The 21,482-nt window shown below is 38.3% G+C and overlaps 2 protein-coding genes across 2 annotated transcripts; one reads left to right on the plus strand and one right to left on the minus strand.

Moving 5' to 3' along the window:
• Window positions 1–486: 486 nt before the first annotated feature.
• mfsd13al (major facilitator superfamily domain containing 13a-like) lies at window positions 487–10,248 on the minus strand. The gene is made up of 6 exons (XM_079613195.1): window positions 9,658–10,248; window positions 5,885–6,604; window positions 4,957–5,111; window positions 3,260–3,343; window positions 2,509–2,652; window positions 487–1,440 (listed from the first exon to the last, which is right to left on the minus strand). The coding sequence occupies exons 1-6, from the start codon at window positions 9,805–9,807 to the stop codon at window positions 1,299–1,301; spliced, it is 1,395 nt and encodes a 464-aa protein (XP_079469321.1). The 5' UTR covers window positions 9,808–10,248; the 3' UTR covers window positions 487–1,298.
• cdr2a (cerebellar degeneration-related protein 2a) lies at window positions 10,140–21,265 on the plus strand. Its single transcript, XM_079613211.1, has 5 exons — window positions 10,140–10,422; window positions 11,570–11,682; window positions 14,988–15,136; window positions 15,211–15,378; window positions 17,128–21,265. Exons 1-5 carry the CDS (start codon window positions 10,341–10,343, stop codon window positions 17,951–17,953), a joined length of 1,338 nt encoding a protein of 445 aa, XP_079469337.1. The 5' UTR covers window positions 10,140–10,340; the 3' UTR covers window positions 17,954–21,265.
• Window positions 21,266–21,482: the final 217 nt, after the last annotated feature.

Below are 21,482 nucleotides of genomic sequence, written 5' to 3' on the forward strand. Positions count from 1 at the left end.
TGGAGATGCTTTCAAAATAAAAGACAAATCTTCAGTACAAAAGGACAAATTAAACACTTATCCATAAAATAACAGCATATAATGGCTAAGAAAATATTATGAAAATACAAATTTAAGTTACATATTTTAGGTAGGCTAACTAATAAGAAAAGTAATGTGGGTGATAGCTATCTCTGTCAAAGTCACATTTCACCATTAATATATTAATGTTTTATATAATATATATTAATATAACATTAATATATATGTATAATTACAATTTTAATTAATATTATCACATAATTTTTATGACTAAGCTAATATTTCAGCCCACATTCTCAGTACCGTAATGCTTCTTAAAATTGAACTTTTTCCCCTCATCATTCTCCATTTTGATGTCCATTAAGAGTGTCATTAGTGTAATAACACAGTATTGTATTATCGTATTGCATATTTAATTGCATTCTGTTTCATAATGTAGGCTACTAATCAAATCCACATAATTATGACATATCGTTTGATCATAAGGCATAAGTTTATTGACATAGAAAAATAAGAACCAACCATAAAAATTAAAACCACTTACAAAATAATAAATACATACAAAACCAAAAGTGTTCTGAGTGAATCAACAGGAAAGGCAAGGATATGCATTCATTATCAAATTCGTTTTAAAATAATAATAAAAAATAAAAAAACAGAGAATGCTCATGTACTTATTTTCAGATAAAAGTATAAATTATACCTTTAATAGCTTACAGTTAATTGAATACATTTTTTAAACTTTGATTTGGTCTTTTACGATCTGTAGCTACAATCATAAATCACTCCAGCAGCTCAGAATAAAATGTGGTCACATATTAAAAACATATTGCACGACTCTTGTGTGTCTGAATTACTTGATTCTGATTGGTCAACCGCAGCTTTCTGCTGTCAGAAACCTTTCTAAAATATATGAATTCACTTTTGTCTGTCACGTCTCTTGCGTCACTCTTCACACATACTCAAATCACGTATGCTCAAAACAACATTTTTACATACATTATTTGGCGAGTCATTATTGCAAAGTAGGAGGAGATACAAGACGCCTCCACTTTATCACACTATTTCCCTTAAATATATTACAGTTTGCTACATTTCAGATCATTTATCAATTTATTCCATTTGTGTGACGTAATCCTTCAAAAAACAATAAACATACAGCCCGAGAAACACCCCCTCTAAAGAAACCGACTGTAATAAGAGACCCCTGACCCCTGATTCATCTACAGATCCCCCGTATCAGTGTGAGCATATAAACCAGTCCAGCACTCCAGAGTTCAGCCTTCGATGTACTTCGCGTCGAGTGTGTGGCTGTCCCGTATGGAGAAGGGTCTCCAGGCCAGCACCTGCAGGCCCGTGACACACAGCGGCACCACACACACCAGGTAAAACATCATGCTGTGCAGGGACTGGAGAGCACTGGGAGGAGGAGAAGGACAGAGCGATGAGAAATGAGTGCAGTGCAGCTTTCCACCACTGGAGGACGACAGACTATCGGCTGCAGGGCACTAGAGCTGAGGCTGAAATCACACACTTATAGAGTGTGTTTCCGTCTTGTTTCCGCCACAGAATAAAAAAAAAAAAAAGTATTAATTACAAGTAATTGCAACTTTTTATCTCACAGTTTTTACTTTTTTTTCCTCATAATTGCAATAAAAAGTCAGAAATCTGAAAAAGTCAGAATTGCGTGATAGCCTATAAAGTCAGAATTGACCGTTCGACGGAAAAACACGGAGATAAACAGCTTTAGTTTCTGCTCTGACAGTCACAAGACCAGCCGAGTGTCAGGATTCTCCGGAAACAGGGCACAAGCGCAGGGATGAGCGGTGAATGGTGATTTATTAACAATTAAAGGAACAACGTGTAACTCAAACACACACACAGACACACACACAACACAACAGGGGAGAAACAAGACACAAGAACAAAACAACTCAAACATTACATAAGAACAAGGCAGAAACAAAGACTAGAGTTATGTGACTGAACAATGAAAGAAAACTAAACACAACTCTAAAGTAAAGTAGGTATTAAATACAAAATAAACCCAGAGTAAAATAAATAAATAAAAGAGAAGGCTAAAGTAACTACACCTATACATCTGGGAGAAATAACTAGATAAAAACTAGAATAGCTCAAGTAAAACAAGACAACTAAAGAAGGCTAAACAAGGGAGATCATTTTTTAAAATCTTTATTCAAACAGAAACGAGATCATTTTTCTTTCCCCATTGGCAGATAATTTAGCATTTTTTAAGTAACAACTCACTTAATTTTGATTTATTTCCCTAGAAAACAAGACATAATAACTTATGGCCTCTTACTACTTTAGTAAATGCATCTTGATTTAAGAATTTTCTGATATTTGGACTGGAAACAAGACAAAAATACGGAGTAAGAAAAGCATGTTTTGCAGTGCAGTTGCTTTATGTGCTGAAATACATATTCCAGGACGATCTGTTTTTGCTTTGATAAAGGTAAACCGTACCTTGGATCCACGGCCTTGGAAACGTCATGCATGTCCGCGTAGCCGTACTGGTTCAGGATAGACACGGCCATCATCGGGGCCAGAGACTGAGCCGGCTTCGTGAACAGAGCGTTGGTCCCGAAAACCATAGACGAGAGAGGAGAGCTGCAAACATTCAGAGGAATAAAAACACCAGTCATTTCAAACGACAGGAATTATGAATTAGACTGTAGAGATTCATCTTCGGTAGCTAATAGTGCCATACGTGACCCTGGATCACAAAACCAATCGCACGGGTATATCTGTGGCAATAGCCAACAATACATTGTATGGGTCAAAATTATAGATTTTTCTTTTATGCCAAAAATCATTAGGATATTAAGATCATGTTCCATGAAGATATTTAGTAAATTTCCTACCGTAAATATATAAAACATGTATTTTTGTGAGTGAATGCAGCACAATCGTGAACATAAATGCACAACTTTAAAGGAGATTTTCTCAATGTTTACATTTTTTTGCAGATTATCCAATATTGTCCTATCCTAACAAACCACACATCAATGTAAAGCTTATTTATTCAGCTTTCATATGATGTATGATTCTCAATTTTAAAAAAAGTACCCATGTGACTGGTTTGGTTTTGTGGTCCATGGTCACATATTTGAATAGAAAAATGAGTATGACTACTTGAGAAGCAAGAGTTTGATTAAAGCCAGTTAGTTATAATGTGTTCACCACACGGTGGATGAATAAGTGAGCGCTTGAATACCTGCGCTTGTGTCTCTGCAGGTCCGAGTCGATGATGTCCGCCAGAGGCAGGTTGAAGAGACTGAAGGACGCCTGAACCAGGACCCTGATTCACCAACACACATTCACACACAGGCTCATTATTCACCTTTGTTTCTCTAGTCAAGTCAAGTCACAATTATTTATACAGCGCTTTTTACAATACAGATTGTTTCAAAGCAGCTTTATAGAGATAACTGGAAAATATTGCAACAAAAAATTGTTTCTAGAAGAAAATAGCGTCACAGTCCAGCTTAAGTGAGTGTAATATTACACTTTTTAATCACCATTTCATACACACTGAACTCTGAAAAAAATAAATAAATAAGGCATTCAATTGTTTTAGTAACAAAATATCTGTAGGTAAAAATTACTGTTTGCCACTATGCATTGTTATATTGGACAGTGTTGGGTTTGTAAAAAAAAAAAAAAAAAAAAAAAATTAATTACTAGCGATTAATTATGCATTCAACAGTCAGTGCAATTAGATATCTGTACTAATTACTCTCTCTATCAAGTATTGCATTACTAATTACTTTCTAAATCCCATTTCAACCTCGACCAGTTGAACAATACAAGGATAGACATGAAACTGCTCTTTAATTCTTTCAAATAAATAATAAAAATTGCATAAATTACTCTTGAACGTGCCCAAAGTGTTTAAAAAAGAGAGAATTTACATTTTAATATTAGACGTTAAAGTTCAATGTTTCTATTGTTTAATGTAGAATTGTTGTATAGTCTCTATACAGTATTTAATGTAATTACATCAGAAGTAACTAATTAAATTACAGAAAATTCAAAAGGAATCCCTTACTTTACTTTTTCAAGGGAAAATTAAGTAAATTACAATAATTAACACTGATATTAGGGCATAACATTTTTTACATTATTAATACCATTCCTCTGTTTATTTGGTCAAAAACAGTACAGATTTTTTTTTTTCTTTTTTTTTTTTTTACATTAACATTTTAAATCTAATTTCTTACAGTAGCTGTATGTATTATGTATTTGTATTTGAAAATATGTATTTTCTGATGGGAAGAAGGTCACCCTATTTCAAGTAAAAGCCTATTATTGAGATGTGTTAGGCTATATGCTAAATAATGTTGGCCAGCCCGATTCAGAAACACAACACATGCAGTAAAAGTCCATACGCTTTATACACTAATGAGCAGAAAACACATAACATGGCCTACATATTTAAAACCATTATTCACTGGTGAATACCGTCCAAAAGTGTGGGGTCAGCAAGACTCTAACTTAAAAGGGGAATTAATACTTTAATATGGCAAGGGTACATAAAAATGATCAAAAGTGGCATCAAAAGCTTTTACGTTTAAAAGATTTCAATTCCAAATAAATGCTTGAATCGCTTTCCCTTCATCAACTAATCCTGAATATACAGATGAATATACAGTTTATTTCAGTAATTCAACTTAAAAGGTGAAACTAATATATTATATAGACTCATTACATGCAAAGTAAGATATTACAAGCCTTTATTTGTTATAATTTTGATGATTATGGCTCACAGCTTATGAAAACCTATTCACAATATTCTAATTTTGAATTTGGGGTTTTCATAAACTGTAAGCCATAATCATCAAAATCATAACAAATAAAGGCTTGAAATATCTCACTTTGCATGTTTATTTCCTGCGCCGTGTAATTACTCACATGCTGGAAGTGAGGAACAATGCGAGGAAATAGTAGCTGTGTGGACCCAGCAGTAACATGGCCGCGGCCGCTCCGGCCTCCACGTAGAAGCTGATCAGGATCAGTCTGTAGTAGCCCAGCCTATGGAGGAGGTTCTGGCTGCACAACACCAGCACCTGCAGAGCACAACATGCGGAGAGCTTAAGTTTGCACACCCCTTGGTGAGGGTACAGTGTACTCATTTTGTGTTCGGGGAAACATCATGTCGTTGAAGGGCAGAGTTAAATATATATATATATATCTTTTTAAACAAAATAATAAAAATGTCCACCCTGGCATCAAAGAATGTTTGAACTTTTTTTTTTGTATAGTTGTGTTTGAGTCCCTCAATTGGCCGCAGTGTGAAAAGATGGATCTCAAATGCCAGGAGGAAAGTTTGGCTGATTCCGAATCGATACTTAATTACAAAAAAAGTTAAAAAGGTTATTGAAATCCAAGTATGAGTGACCCTGGACCACAAAACCAGTCACATGGGTAATTTTTTTTTCAACTTGAGATGGATACATAATCTGGAAGCTGAATAAATAAGCTTTCCATTGATATGTGGTTTGTTCGGATAGGACAATATTTGGCCGAGATACAACTATTGAAAATAGTGCAAAAAAATCGAAACATTGAGAAAATCTCCTTTAAAGTTGTGCATTTATGTTCACGATTGTGCTGCATTCACTCACAAAAACACATGTTTTATATATTTATGGTAAGAAATTTACTAAATATCTTCATGAAACATGATCTTTACTTAATAACCTAATGATTTTTGGCATAAAATAAAAATGTATAATTTTGACCCATGTCAAATTGGCAATTGCCACAAAAATACCCGTGCGACTCGAGACTGGTCTTGTGATCCAGGGTCACATTATTAGTAGCAGTAGATATGGCGCACCTGAGGACAGATGAATCCCGCTCCATACATGACGCTCTTGGCAAGCGGCGGCAGGACGTCCTGAGGAATGAGATGCTCTGCAAAAATCAGGGTGAAGTTACTGTAAAAAGCCAGCAAGAACACCTGGAAAAAGTTCATGATCACAAACAGCTGGAAGTCTCTGTTGGTGAGGATCTGCCAGGTCATGGACATCACAGAAGACATCGAGAGCGGAGGAGAACTGTCCTTTTCCTCAGGGGTTTTACAGTCGAACCGACTCTCGCTGTAGAAACCCGTGTAGAGCATGCAAGCGCAGCCCAACGTGGCCACAAACACGCTAAAGCCCTGGAAGACGGCGAAGTGCTCCATGTTCTCGGACACGATGCCACTGAACAGCACACTGGACGAGCCCAGCAGAGACGCCACCTGGTTGTACTTGATCAGCCTCAGCCGGCTCTGATGGTTTGCCGAGATCTCTGCGAAGAGAGCGCACTGGGCCAACAGCACGAACGTGAGCAGGCCGTCGAACGCACACAGGGTCACGGTGAGGTGTACGCCGCTCAGCCAGTCGTGCTCCTCGTACGCCCTCCAGGGGAACCAGGCCAGCAGGAACGACAGGGCGTACAGCGGCGCCCCGTATAAGATCGAGAGCCTCCGGCGCGAGCAGCACTGCAGGCCCGAGTTGTCCTGAAGATATCCGAACACCGGGTCGTTCAGCGCATTCCAGATCATATACACAACCTGTGCAGAGACAAAACTGTTAGGGATCCACCGATATGGCCGATACCGATAACCGGTAATTCTTCATATTTGAAAGCCAATAACCGAGAATTTTTTATATTTGAAAGCCGATAACCAATAATTATTTATTTTTGAAAGCCAATAACCGATATATCGGCCAATAAAGAGTCGTTGAGCGCATTCCAGATCATACACAACCTGTGCAGAGACAAAACTGTTAGGGATCCACCGATATGGCCGATACCGATAACTCTTTATATTTGAAAGCCGATAACCGATAATTATTTATATTTGAAAGCCGATAAACGATAATTCTTTATTTGAAAGCCAATAACTGATAATTCTTTATATTTGAAAGCCGATAACCGAAAGCCAATAACCGATATATCGCCCAATAAAGAGTCGTTGAGTGCATTCCGATACCGATAACTCTTTATATTTGAAAGCCAATAACCGATAATTATTTAGATTTGAAAGCCGATAACCGATAATTATTTATATTTGAAAGCCGATAACCGATAATTATTTATATTTGAAAGCCGATAACCGATAATTATTTATATTTGAAAGCCGATAAACGATAATTATTTATATCTGAAAGCCAATAACCGATAATTATTTATATTTGAAAGCCAATAACCGCTAATTATTTATATTTGAAAGCCAATAACCGATATATCGGCCAATAAAGAGTCGTTCAGCGCATTCCAGATCGTATACACAACCTGTGCAGAGACAAAACTGTTAGGGATCCACCGATATAGCCGATAACCGATATTTCTTTATATTTGAAAGCCAATAACCGATAATTATATGAGAGACGATAACCGATAATTCTTTATATTTGAAAGCCGATAATTCTTTATATTTGAGAGCCAATAACCGATAATTCTTTATATTTGAAAGCCGATAACCGATAATTCTTTATATTTGAAAGCTGATAACCGATATATCGGCCGATAAAGGGTCGTTGAGTGCTTTCCAGATCATACACCTATGGCTTCAGGGTGAGTAAATCATGGGCTAATTTTCATTTTTGGTTGAACCATCGCTTTAAGTTCCACAGAAGGAAAAAAAGGAGCGAATGAGGATGAGGGACAGAATTTTTGGCTGAACTATCCCTTTAAAAACTGAACGTTTTGTGCTGAAGTTCAGTTTCAAACCACCGAAACAAACTCAAAAACACTTTGATTTTAGCCGGTTAGTTATCCTTAAGAACATCTTCCTTGCTTGATTTGGCTTGAAGTACATCAGGGCGTTCAGGTGATGGTTAGGCTGGTGTGTTTTGATGGTTTTCAAGGGGTTTAGTGTTGTAAAGTGGCGAGGCTGAAAGACAAGCTAAAAATTAGCTTGATCAGCTAATCTGGTTTAACTAGTTTAAGATTGTTTGCTTGGAAAATTTTAACTTTAGTCTTTACTTATCCAAGACAGTATGTTTCATAATAAGTAACCCTATTTAAAATGTTATTTTTAAAGGAACACTAATTTTTTTTTTCCAGTCTTTAGCCGATTGTTGTTAATTCTCCCCGCCCCCTCCTCCTCTGTATTCTGATGACATTGAACATACAGTTGATACTTTTTGTGTATTGTACACAAAGTTGTATATTATGAACATGTCATCTTTGTTTTGTTTTTTGTGGGATATTTTTAAAGAGAAGAGAAGAGATGAAAAAGTGAGGAGACGATATATTATTGCATGGATAAATCGTTTTTAACAAATACGACAATATTCTATAAGAATAAGTACATTTGAATTTAATCTTGATTTAATCCTAATGATTTAATTTTTAGCCATTTTGTTCATCTCTCTCTCTCTCTCTCTCTCTCTCTCTCTCTCTCTCTCTCTCTCTCTCTCTCTCTCAATTAAAAAAAAACCTAACAATGTAGGCTAATTCATTGAAGTATTAGCTGTACCTTAATAGATTATATTTTAACTGAAAGGATCTGGAAGAATCAAGGTGCTGCATCTTATGAAGATTTTAACGGTTTATGATGGTAGCATTTTAATGTTATCACAACACTAATGTTATCTAACTACATTCAGTCTCTCTCTCTCTCACACACACACACACAGTACAGCTTTTTTGAATGCAATGAATGTTTTAAGCAGGTTATAATTTGCATATCATTTGTAATCATTTTTAAAAAAATATTAGCTATTAATTAACTATTATTAACTGCTCAAGTAAAAACAGTTTAAAAACAGTTTTAAGTAAAAATAAACAGAAACAACACCATAAACCGTCATTTCCACCACTACACAGTTTTTCAGGAAAAACTAAATAAGCAATGATGTGAATCTAAATGTATTTTAAATCAAGTATTAATAGTTCAATAATTACAATATGTGAGTGACTTAAAAAATAAACATAGACCTGAGCAATAATGAAATGCTGTAGGCAAAAATCCCAATTCGTGGCATTTGGCAACTTTAAATAAAAATTAATTAAGATCATGAAGTAGCCTATTAAGATTTATTTTGTTACATGATTAGGTAGCCACTGATGTTGTTGACAGATATATAATCTTATATAATCAGTTTTACAATATTGTATTGTAATAAAATACATAAATTGAAAAGTGGTGGAAATTACATCTTTGAATTTTGCCACAGTATCATTCACAGAATATATTTTACGCAAGATCTTAAAATTAACGTCTTTAGTGTTATTGGAAATGCAGTACATGAGGTAACAGCCAGGCTTCCTTCCAGTCTATAAATTCAATAAGAGAGGCTCAATAAATATATATTTAATTCTGAAGAATTTGTCGAATATGCTTATCATTACATCTCTTGTTAACTATTATTCCATCTTAGATCAGATCAGGTTTGCAGGTGTAAATGTAGACGTCAAATAGACGTCTCCGTGACGTGCGTGTGCTATCAGACTTCTGATTGGCTAAAAAGTTCTGGCCACTTTTAATGTTTCAATTGATAATAACAAATAAAACTGTAATATAAAAAAAATATATATATAGTTTACAGGTCAATACCCGGAAGCATGAACCCTATAGCAGTTCAAATGAGCATGTGAAAACTTGTGAAAACTCACCTGTGACTGGTGGAAGGCTGTCTCTGATATTTTGTACCTGTTCAAGAACAGCTTTACGTAGTAGAAACTAAACATGCTGTTCATCATGGTTGAACCAAGCGTTGTCATGGAGTACGCCAAAGCAGCGGGATTATGAGCAAAGTGCCTCATGATTCTCAAAACACGGATGTTTGACGTGCAGGAATTGTTTGTCCACAAAGGACAAGCAAAAATGCAATGAAACGTAACACAATTACAACACTCATGCAGTCGTAGCTTATTAGGTAATTTCCCCAACCCCTATCAAGGGGGATGTTGACAGAAAAAAATAAAACGATTTAGTTAAGTATATATCCATTCACAACTGAGCTCATTTTAAAAACAGTGGTACACACACTTCCTGGTGTTCCGAAGTAGGCGTGGCCTACACGCGCATCGGACCCCGCCCCCGTCCTGTGATTGGCCAGCGGGAAGATCCGTTCTTGTTGTTATCCTCGCGTCCTCTCTTCACTCCAGTTGAAGTCTGACTCTGCCACGTTGCTGTAAACACCGGTTCACACCGCTAGGGATTGAAGCCTCGGAAGCCTCGAAAGCCCGGTTCACCGGCGTCTATCCATCAGACAAAGGGCGCTGATGCCTTAAAATAAGCAGGAGAAGAAACTAAACGTGCGCTTCCAGTCGGCGAAGCTTTGTTTGCAGTCGAGATGCTCACGGACGTGATAGTAGAGGAGGACTTTGATCGCAATGAGGATGATATGTGGTACAGCAGGAAGGATCTGGAGCATGGTAAGACTCACCCACCAAATAATGCTTAGATATCATGATAGATACCTGTGCTTTTCATTCAAAGTCGTTTAATTACAAATATTGCCATTCATTTATACAGCCTGAATTGTAACACATTAGAAAAATACATGGACAAGGGCATAAACTGGGATATGATTTTACTTTCTCGAAGGTCAGGTGATATATTATCTTGTAAATTTTGAGTGAAATGAGAGATAAATGTGTTCGTGTTAGTGATGATATAGCCAGGGCAGTGTTTAATCTGTCTATCTGAAGGTCACGCCCATATAAACCCCTTTAAATGCGCACTCCTGACGTCATCAGGATACATCTGAGACGTTTTATACTTCAAGATTGGTTTGGTTTTTAGTGTATGCATCGTGTCACAGTGTATTGGATATTAGTTGGTTAGTCTAAAACCTGTGAAGAGGAAACTGGAGAAAAAATGTCCAAAAAAAAAAACGTTTCAAATGTAACATATGCAGTGAAATGTGTTTTTGTGTACTATACACACCATTTTGGGTTCATTTAAAAGAAGATTTTTTTTTTCTTAGTGTGAAGAACATTTTATAATGTAAAAAAAAACAGTTTTCCAGTATAAAGAACATTTTGTGCATCGACAAGGTTCCATGGAATGTTAAAGGTTCTTTGTGGAACCGTCAATAAAGAACCTTGCTTTTTAATAAGAGTGATTGTGTTTCGTCTGCACGTTTGTTTCCTTATAAATGCATAAAAAAGATGAAATTCCTCAAAATTTGGCTGCAATTTCACGTCCATTATAGTTTAATTATCATTTAGATGTACATTTTCTTATTTCACTCTCAATTTTGTTTTTTACTGTTACTTTCTTCTTCTTTTTTTGCATCTGACAGATGCTTTGTCCAGAGCAACTTTCATATTTAAGGGACACGTTTTAGTAGCATATGTGTGTGTTGCCTGGGAAGCAAACAAACCCATGACTGGCATTGCATCATGCACTACCAGTCAAACTACTAATTTGACTGCTATTGTGAATCATCCCTAAAAAGTGGTGCTATTGTAGAAAGTCTTGGTTGTTCATTCCTACCGCATGGGTTTGGCAGGATAACACCCACCCTGTCTATACTCGATGTTTACCGCCCTGTCTTCCCCGTCTGTGTTCGGGCAGATCTCCATTTGGCCGCTGAGCTGGGCAAGACTTTGCTGGACAGGAACCATGAGCTGGAGCAGGGCCTTCAGCAGATGTACTCCACCAATCACGAGCAGCTGCAGGAGATCGAGGTGACGCTTCTCACAGAACACACCACTTCTGGTCCCCTATGGCACAGATCGTGTATGGATGGTGCTCTGTGGATTTGAAATGTCCTTTTGTGTTATGTAGGTTGTAGAGCTGTCCTGCATTGTGACCTTATGAGTAATTCATTATGCATGCAGTTTTTATGTTCTCATATTAATTGAAAGACTACACGGCATATTTGTCACCCAGTCGGATTGTTGAAACGAACTAGTGAAGCTGATTTAGGGTACGTTTCGTTTACACAATAACAATGTACTAAAAAATGGATCCGTTTTTCATGGAAAAATTACAAAGTTGTCAAACCGATCTGCGTCCACACGGATCCTAGAAAACGATTAAAAGCTGTATTCATGCCAGGCCAGTAGTTAGCGATATCTCTTTGTAAAGAAGCACTACGTGTCTATAGACTGAACCCGTAATGCAGTATATTTTCAAAAAACTTGCACTTTGAATCCCGTTTTCACAAATTTGCATTTTCAGGCCCCCAAAACGCCATTGTCGTGTAAATGAATGGCCAAAACGCATAACGTTTTCCATTTTTGAAGTCCCCCTGTGGTGAAAATCAAGCTTTTAATGTTGCTTATATGTCTATGTGGTGTTTTTAATATGGTTTAAGATAAACACATAAGTAAACACCATTGCTGAGTATTTTCTCCTTAAAACGGCAGTCCAAAGACAGTCTCAAAAACGCGGTTTGAAATCGCTGGTGTTTCTGACGTCACAAGCTACATTGTAACCAATCAGATCAACGTGTGATCGTCAACGAGTGGATCTTTGAGTGCGTGGAGACGTGGCTCATTTGCATATTTATATCCTAAATGAGACAAGGGTGAAGTTACATTCAAGCTATTTTAAGGCATGACGAATTATTTTCTAGGAAAAAATGCTTAAATATGTCAGTTTTAAGGGATACACTTATTGACGTACAGGGGGACTTTAATAAAAACGATGTTGTGTGTGAATGGCCCCTAAAATGGTGGAAAACTTGGTGGCCAGTTACTTGAGCTAAGAACACAATTATTCACATTAAATATTGACCTAAAATCTTGAAACGTCCACGGGCACATTGTTTTGTCTTTCAACCAATAAAAAGGCATAGGTTTGTTTGGTAACACTGTCTCTGTACTCCTGTGAACTCAGCTAATCTTTCACGTTATGGAAATGCGTAAACAGCGGGAGATTTCCTGTTTGATCCTCTTTCCTCCTCCTCACGCTGAGCACATCGTGCAGCGGGACTACTGCTATTTCTGACACCGTATCTGTGTCTGGCATGAACCCAATCGGGAGATTTGTGGTGTCATTTGGCTAATGGCCTGGCTTGGCAATACGGTCTTATGCAATTGGTTTTCTAGTGTGTGGAATGGCGTATTATTATTTGTAGTGTATATTGAGCATGTATAGTATGCTCAGAACACGATGACCATCATGTTTGCACAAAATGTGCAAGTATATATGCTTGACTGAACCTTTTATGGTTTCCATTGTTCCAAATAAACCCAAAATAATCACAAACATCATCATCTCATCAATTGATTTCGATTATTTGATCGGACTACCACATTCAGAAGTGCTAAATGCACTTAATTGCATTTATTTCCAAGATGATAACTGGACATGATGACTTTCACATGCCAAGTGATGAAGTCGTGTGATCTAAAATGTAGCATATGAATGTGTATTGTTGCATAATGCACTGGATACTTTGATGTACTACTTAAAGGGATGGTTCTGAGTCCTTTGCACCATGACCTCGAGCCAAACTCCCCCCCCCCCAGAAGCTTTTTTCCCTTGGTTGAACATTATTAAAGTTCGAGCTTATTTAGAGATATCAGCCGAATGGCTTAGTGAAGGCGCTAACGGATCCAAGGTTGTATCTTGTATATTACCCCACTAATAATGCCCAGAATGGTACCAAACTTCTACAGTAGTACAAATATGTTCTGTACTCATAAAACAAGGCATTGGAAAGTTTTTAAGTACATCAGGAATTTATTTAATAAATAACACTAGCCTGATGGCTTATGCTACCACTAACCCGGACGTCGTGGTCACTTCAGTGATTTGGGAAAAGCCTGTACTGTTTGGTACCATTCTGGGCATTATTAGGGGTAATTTACGAGATACAACCTTGGATCCATTAGCGCTTGCACTAAGCCATTCGGCTGACATCTCAAAATAAGCTCTAACTTTAATAACCAAATAACCATCCCTTTAAACAGTATGCAGTATGTATTGCATCTCAAGCAGACTTCATCAGCATTCGTGTGTAACAGAAAGTTTGGCTTTAATGGAAAGTAGCTGCTGATTGGTTAATGTTCACTTGATCCTGGCTTTGTATCGGGCTTTATTACTGTCATCTCTCTCTAGCCAAATATTGACTTCTCAGAAACAATGCAGTGGGAAGTTGATAATTGCAACATGAAGTTACTCTTCCGTCTCATGTAGTGAAACATTTACGAAAGAGCATTTGGTTGTGAAATGTCATTGTAACTTGCGAGTTTTGTTGCAGTTTTGTGCCTGTGGTTCAGCGACAGATGCTTTTTAGAGCATCTTTAGCATTGGTTTACTATAAAATGATGAAGCCTATTGTATACTTTTAGGGGTGATGATGATAAATGTCCCAGATGGGAGCCCAAACGTAAAAGTGTAGTGTCTTCCTGTGCCAGTAAGCAGCATCAAACATATTTGGTCAACCATTCTCTGCATGTTGGGCTGGGAAATTTCTAAAAACTGAAGCTTTTGATATTGATTGGAGAAAATATTGGAATAGAGTCAGGGGGGGAAAGCAAACTTTCTAAGGGGGCATCAAGATAACATTAATTAAAAGAACACAAAACAACATTAAAATAAGCTAAAACCACAAAAAGATAGATATTTTTCATTTTAATTTACCCTCTCTTGTTTCTTTTGAAGAACCAAACATCTGGAATCATGTAATGCAATAAGTTATTATTATTTTATTTACAGAAACTAGGAGTGCCCGTCCATAAATTAAAAATAATTTTCTGGAAAAAAAAACTAGGGTTAGTATAAAATATAACTAGGGGGCGCTATTAAAATGTTAGTGTCTCTGCTCTCATGAGACAAGAGCATGCGACTAGTCTATGGCAAGGCCTTTGGGAAACTTTATAGCCAGATAAAAAGTTGCTAAATTGTATATTATCAGCTATATAATTGTGAATATTCAAAATATCACCCAGCTCTAGACAGTGTCTATTGTGTGTAAGTGCATATGGATCTGTCTTTAGAGCAAATATTTGAAGGCTTGTGTCTGTATTGCCTCTTGCAGTACCTGACCAAGCAGGTGGATCTCCTGAGGCAGATGAACGACCAGCACGCCAAAGTTTATGAGCAGCTGGACTTGGCGGCGCGAGACCTGGAGAAAAGCAACCAGAGGCTGGCGCTGGAGAACCGTACTTCCCAACACCGCATCGAAAGGTGAGGACGAGTCCGAGTCCAGGTCACCCTGAGATGTGGCCTCTCTTAACGTGACTCTTGCTCTTTATCCGCAGTCTAACTGAGACCATAGATGGGTTGCAGACTCACATGGAGGGCCTTCAGAAGCAGGTGGACGAACTGAAGATGTCCCAGTCCAAGCGAGATCTCGCAGGTGTGCGCCGCAGCCTTGGTGCCCAAAGCATTTCATGTCTGAAAGAAATCTACGATCTGCAGCAAGACAAGTGAGTCTGGGGCCAAATGACGCCAACAAACCCTTATCATTCTCATCAACATCACAAAAACGCCATGCATTCATGTTTCAACAACATGTCATTGTAAAGTCCTCTTAGAGTTTTAACTTGTGCTAAAGATACTACATGTACAGCTTTGAGTTGATTATGGTGAGAAATCCTCCTCAAATTAATTAAAAGTGTGTTCATTCATGGTACAATATGTCAAGTTGGGTTTTGTCCAGCTTTAACATAAAACGTAAAGCTAATTAAAGGACAAGCCCAGTCCAAACGTCTTGTTTTAGTTGGCAACAAGTAATTTGTGTTCTTCAAACCACTTTAATGGAGACTTTAACATTGTAATTCTACTAGAGCCGCTGGACCCTTGTAGGACTAATTGGAGTAGACATTTCTCTGTGATGTCCAGCTCGTGGATGACCTCTCTGATCGGTCTTCTCGGCCCACCTGTAGCGTTAGTACGTGCTGAATGGGCATCTTAAGGGCCTCGGAAGCCAGACATCATAATCTGACCCAGCCCTTCTACCATAATCCAGTAATCCCTGATCTAATCCAACTCAGCAGGAGAGGCTAATATGGACCTAGAAGTAAACGGTGTGCAACAGTCCCAGTGATGCAATTAGCAACCGGTTCCTTTTTGGATGCAAAACAGAAATAAAGTAAAATGGAAAACAAAATAATAGTGCCCCTATTATGTTTTTGTCTGATATTATCTGTAATGTAGTGTAATAGTGTTATAGCTGTCTTTGAATGTAAAAGTTCTGCAAAGTTTAAAAGATTAAAGTGCAGGAGGAATGGAGTTATTTTCTCCCAAAAGAAAGTATCGACTCTGAACTGCTCAATCGAGTCGTTAGTAGCTTCTCACTTTCTGTACAAACCAACATAGGCTTGTAACAAATTTGCATAATGCCAGCCTATGGTCTTCACTGGCTAGCCTGCAAATAATGACCCTCAAACACTGTAGTTGTAGCCGAGAATGGAAGAGTTTGGTTTGTGTTGACGACAGTGTTTTCTCCGCTTCAAATCCACTTTGCATCTCTTCCAAATGATGAGCGCTGGATTTGATACGGCAAGACCGACACCAGTGTTCTGTTCATGTCACTGTGTATCAAGTGGTGACCAATCAGAGCAGAATAGACCAATCACAACAGACTGGGCCATCCGACCAATCAGAGCAGAATAGACCAATCACAACAGACTGGGCCATCCGACCAATCAGAGCAGAATAGACCAATTACAATGGAGTAGTTGACCAATCACAACAGAGTAGTAGACCAATTACAACAGACTGGGCCATCTGACCAATCACAACAGAGTAGACCAATTACAACGGAGTAGTTGACCAATCACAACAGAGTAGTAGACCAATTACAACAGACTGGGCCATCTGACCAATCACAACAGAGTAGACCAATCACAACAGACTGGGCCATCTGACCAATCACAACAGAGTAGACCAATCACAACAGACTGGGCCATCTGACCAATCACAACAGAGTAGACCAATCACAACAGACTGGGCCATCTGACCAATCACAACAGAGTAGACCAATCACAACAGACTGGGCCATCTGACCAATCAGAGCAGAATAGACCAATCATACAATTTATATTATGACAAAATTAATTGTTTTTTTTTTACGTTGGATGCATGTAAACTAATTGTAGGAGACCTAGAAAAAATGACTTGAAGAAATGGTTGATGTTGAAAAGCAGGGGACTCAAGATCCTGTTGTCTTCCAGGTGCTTGAGCTCCGAGAGCCTGCATGAAGAGGAGAAGTCCTGGCCTGCGCTGGACGACAGACGCGCGGAGGCGGAGGAGACCTCCACCCTTCAGCAAACCCTCCACAACCTCAAGCTGCAGCTGGCGGCGGAGCGAGCCCGACGGGTGGAGGCGGAGCGTGAGGCGGAGCTGACGGTGCAGGAGAACAGCGCGCTGGAGGAGCGCCTGAGTGCGCTGGAGGGAGCGCGCCGTCGGCAGGCCGAGCTGGAGGCCGAGGTGGAGGAGCTGCGGCAGCTCTGGCGCTCGGAGTCGACCAGCGCGAGGCTGACGGACTCGCTGCTCCCCGATAACGTGTTCTTCGGCGGGGACGATAGGACGAGGGTGGAGCCGGAGGAGGACGAAGGGCTGGAGCTTCTTCAGGGGAGGCGTCGCTGCAGCAGCGAGAGCTTCGTCCGAGGCGCTCGAGCCGAGGACATCCGGCGCGGACACGAGCGCACGTGCATCCGCCGGGCCCAGGCGGTGAAGCAGCGCGGGATCTCCCTGCTCAACGAGGTGGACGCGCAGTACAGCGCGCTTCAGGTGAAGTACGAGGAGCTGCTCCGCCGCTGCCAGCAGGGGGCCGACAGCCTGAGCCACAAGGCCGTGCAGACGCCCACGGCTCACGCGCTACAACGCCGCAAGAGTCAGGCTAGCACCGCGACTGCGACCGAGACCAGGGACGAGCTCCATCAGCCTGAATACAAGGCCCTCTTTAAAGAGATCTTCACCTGCATTCAGAAAACCAAAGAGGACCTGAGTGAGAACAGGCCCGGGCAGAGCTGGCGGTATTATACATCTTCAGTCTAGTGATCTGGGGCTTTGCACTTCCAGACACATTTGATAGTCTTTGTGTGTATGCGTGTCGATTGCACTACAACACCTGTGCCTATACACAATATACCACACCAAACCGTCCACACATCCTGCAATGGCAGAACACAGGCTTTTTGTACTTTCGTCTCATAAGTCTTATTCCCGTGATTTGAGACCTGTGGACCTCCGCGATACAGCCATCCCGAGTGAATCTGTGCTTTGGGTTTGCCAGCACCTCTTGAATTCGTAGAACCACGTCTGTGTAAGACTTAAAGACTTAAACGTCCGATGTTCAGACTAAATTATTATTACTAACCACTAACACTGATAATGAACTAACTTAATGCAAATGACATGCATGTTAGGGTGAACCTCACAAAACGAGAATGAGAAGTTTCACTCCAGACTCTAAATTAATACATTTTTATTGTAAATGTGAAATATGGCCCGTGAGATTCATCTGATAATCTTTAAAAAAAAACGTTAAAAAAAATGATTTAAGGAATTCAGTAGGACAATATGTAGCCATATACTGAGTGTCTAGAAATTTCACAAGCAATATTATAATGTTTTCTCTCTTTTCTTTAAGAAAATGCTGCATGTGATTTCAATGACGTTACTGTAATGATTGCTTGAGCAATACAGTTTGCTGCGTTTATAAAACGTCTGGTTAAGAGAGTTTACCTCAGTGGTTTGATGTGCTGGCAAAATAGTTAGAATTAGCTCACGTACATGTAAACAATATGCTTGAAATTCTCACATGTGTTTGTGTGTATAGTTTTGTTTAGCGCAAATCGTAGTTGAATGTTTGGCGTTGTCTCGCTCAAGTTCCAGCACTTTTGTTTTTGACGTTGATTTAAACACCACTGTGAAACTATGCACTTTAGACAGGCCTACGGTCAGTTTTCATTTCGTTTCGTTTTAGTTCTCTTTTTATTTAAATGTTTTCATCCGTTACTGTAGTTCAGAGATTTTATTTATTTTGTTTGTTTGGTATTTCTCTCTGTTTTTCAGTTTGATCTCGCCTGTGGGTTTAGGTCAACATTTGAATGTTACCGATGGAGATGTTGTAAATGTGCTGAATGAGGGTCTTTTGTTCCCGAGGACTGAAGGCTATTGAACCGATCGCTTTGACTGAGTTACCTAAACGTTACACCAGCACAAAGTAGGACGTTTTATGACGCAAGTAGTTTAACAGTTGGTCTAATTATTACCGGCTTATGTGTTTAATAACTGTTGTATTTCAAAACGCAAACCATGTGCTAACACTTAATCAGGATCAGCCACGTTTATTGTGTAACATTTTGAAGCTATTGAATGCCTTGAGTTGGAGATGACAGTATTATTAGCAGGCTTTGACTTTTTTTTTTTTTTTTTTTGGATCAATGTATTGCGTAGATGTCTAGCACAGACCGATAGAGAAAAAGAAAGATACGACTGATGTCTTCATTAGCAGGCAGAGAAAACCAATGTTCATTGATGAGTTGATCCTGACAAAGAAAAATATTTGAATATTGTCACGAGGGAGACAAAAATATAGTGTGGTGTTTTGCATTTCTGATCTCATTGCTTCATTTCAGTGTTTTAGGAAAATGGTGCTACTGTATTGCAGCTACAAAAGTCTCTCGCTTTCAAACGGCAGCCAAACTTTTGCAGGATTATTATGCTTGTTGTTCAGCGTTGTGTTAGAAGTCTACAGTGCTCATGATCAGAGGTTAATGTGCAGCAGAAATATAGCGATCGTGCTCGAGAGAGAGACATAAAAAAAATCTGTTTGACTTTAGCAGGGTTCCTGGAAAATGTAAAAAATAGTGCAATGACCTGATTCAGTCTTAAAATGCAGACCAAAAATCTTTGTCTGTAAATAATTTTCTAACATTTACTTGCAGATAAAACAATCAATTTGTGATAACATGATGAAAATTGTTTATATTTGTTGAGAGAATGTACCAAATTGAATCGTTACCTCTTCCGTCCTGAGTTGATGATCGTTTCCGCATAAATCTGGAATCATTGTTTTAAGTAAAAGGCTTTAGTTTTTTACATTATTTATTGCTGTTATCAACTGCGGATTATAAAATTTGACAATGCTTGAAGAAATGCACAATCTGATTATTACTGGTGCTTAATATGCAATAGACTAGACCAATGCCTTTTGACTATCTGTGATCGTGTATGTATAATGGCATGACTAACATTTTACTTGGGTTACAAGCTATCCAGTAGCCTAAATAAAACCGTATGAATGAACCAATTATGGGTGTTGGTTTTATTGAACATAACATAACAATATTAGCTTATTTTAATGTATTTTTGTAGAAATAATTTTTCATTAGAACATGTAAAGCCAAAGAAGTGTTATTTTGTAACTCGTGGCGCCCACTTGTGGTCTATTTGCGAATATTAATGAGATGCTTTTCTTTTAACCTCTAGATATCATAAGATAATGCAATATTTTAATAGCAAGATGATTCACAGCACAGTTTATTCATTTAAAAACCACTGAACAGTTATCTAATGTCACAGTTGTAGTTTACATGACGTACAACATATGGAAAAACAACGTGCAAGGTCCTAAAGACAACACCTGTGGGACTGTCCAGTAAAGTACAAAGCAAAATCAAAAGATTATAGGCCTAAGTCTACACTCACCATTACAAGCACAGCTTCAGAATATAAAACATTTCATTGGCATTCATGAATGCCACGCATGGCATACATTTATTGATTATAAATGCCTAAAATGCAAAAATGTTAAATTCCCAGACACACAACCACAACAGTTCATATGGGGTTCATCGAGTCCTACTAGAAATGAAGATCTTTAAACAACGTTATGAAATGACAGAAGAATCGTGTGTGCATGTGTGTGTGTGTGTGTGTGTGTCTACCTAGCATCGTTCTGTCTGTCATAGTAAGTATATTTCTTTTAAACTATACTTTCAAAAAACTTATTTGAACTTCTTTGCTGAGGTAGAGATAAAAGGCCTTTATCCTGGGTTATCTGAACAAAATATACTGTGACCGTGTATGTTCTTAAGTATGAATGTATATAAAGATATAGTGTATGCGGAAATAAAAACACATGCACACATTTAGGAAGTGCAACTATTAATACACTTCATTCTCTGGAAGACCATGAGCAAATGCTCGTATCCGTGAGGTGTAAAATAAACTCTGTGATATAACTTTTCATCATCACAATCAAAAAAATCGCTGCCTGCCAAGATCACTCTGCTGTTTTTAAGACTTTCTTGCCTATTCCAAAATAATGAGAATAGGCTGCAGACTTAATAATATTATATTAAAAAAAAACAATAAATACATGAATTCTTGTCTAAATACTAACTAGCATCATTTTAAATCATAAACTAACAATTTGTTTCTCCTAGTCACAGTCAAAGAGTGATATAGTTCCCAAACTGATCTGCAGGTTACACTTCACTTTTACACAAACCCTGAATCACACCCCTCAAATTAATCTATAAATATAGATCATATCCAGTTTACAACAACACAGTGA

The sequence above is a fragment of the Phoxinus phoxinus genome, assembly GCF_949152265.1.
Source record: "Phoxinus phoxinus genome assembly, chromosome: 1".
Lineage (NCBI taxonomy): Eukaryota > Metazoa > Chordata > Actinopteri > Cypriniformes > Leuciscidae > Phoxinus > Phoxinus phoxinus.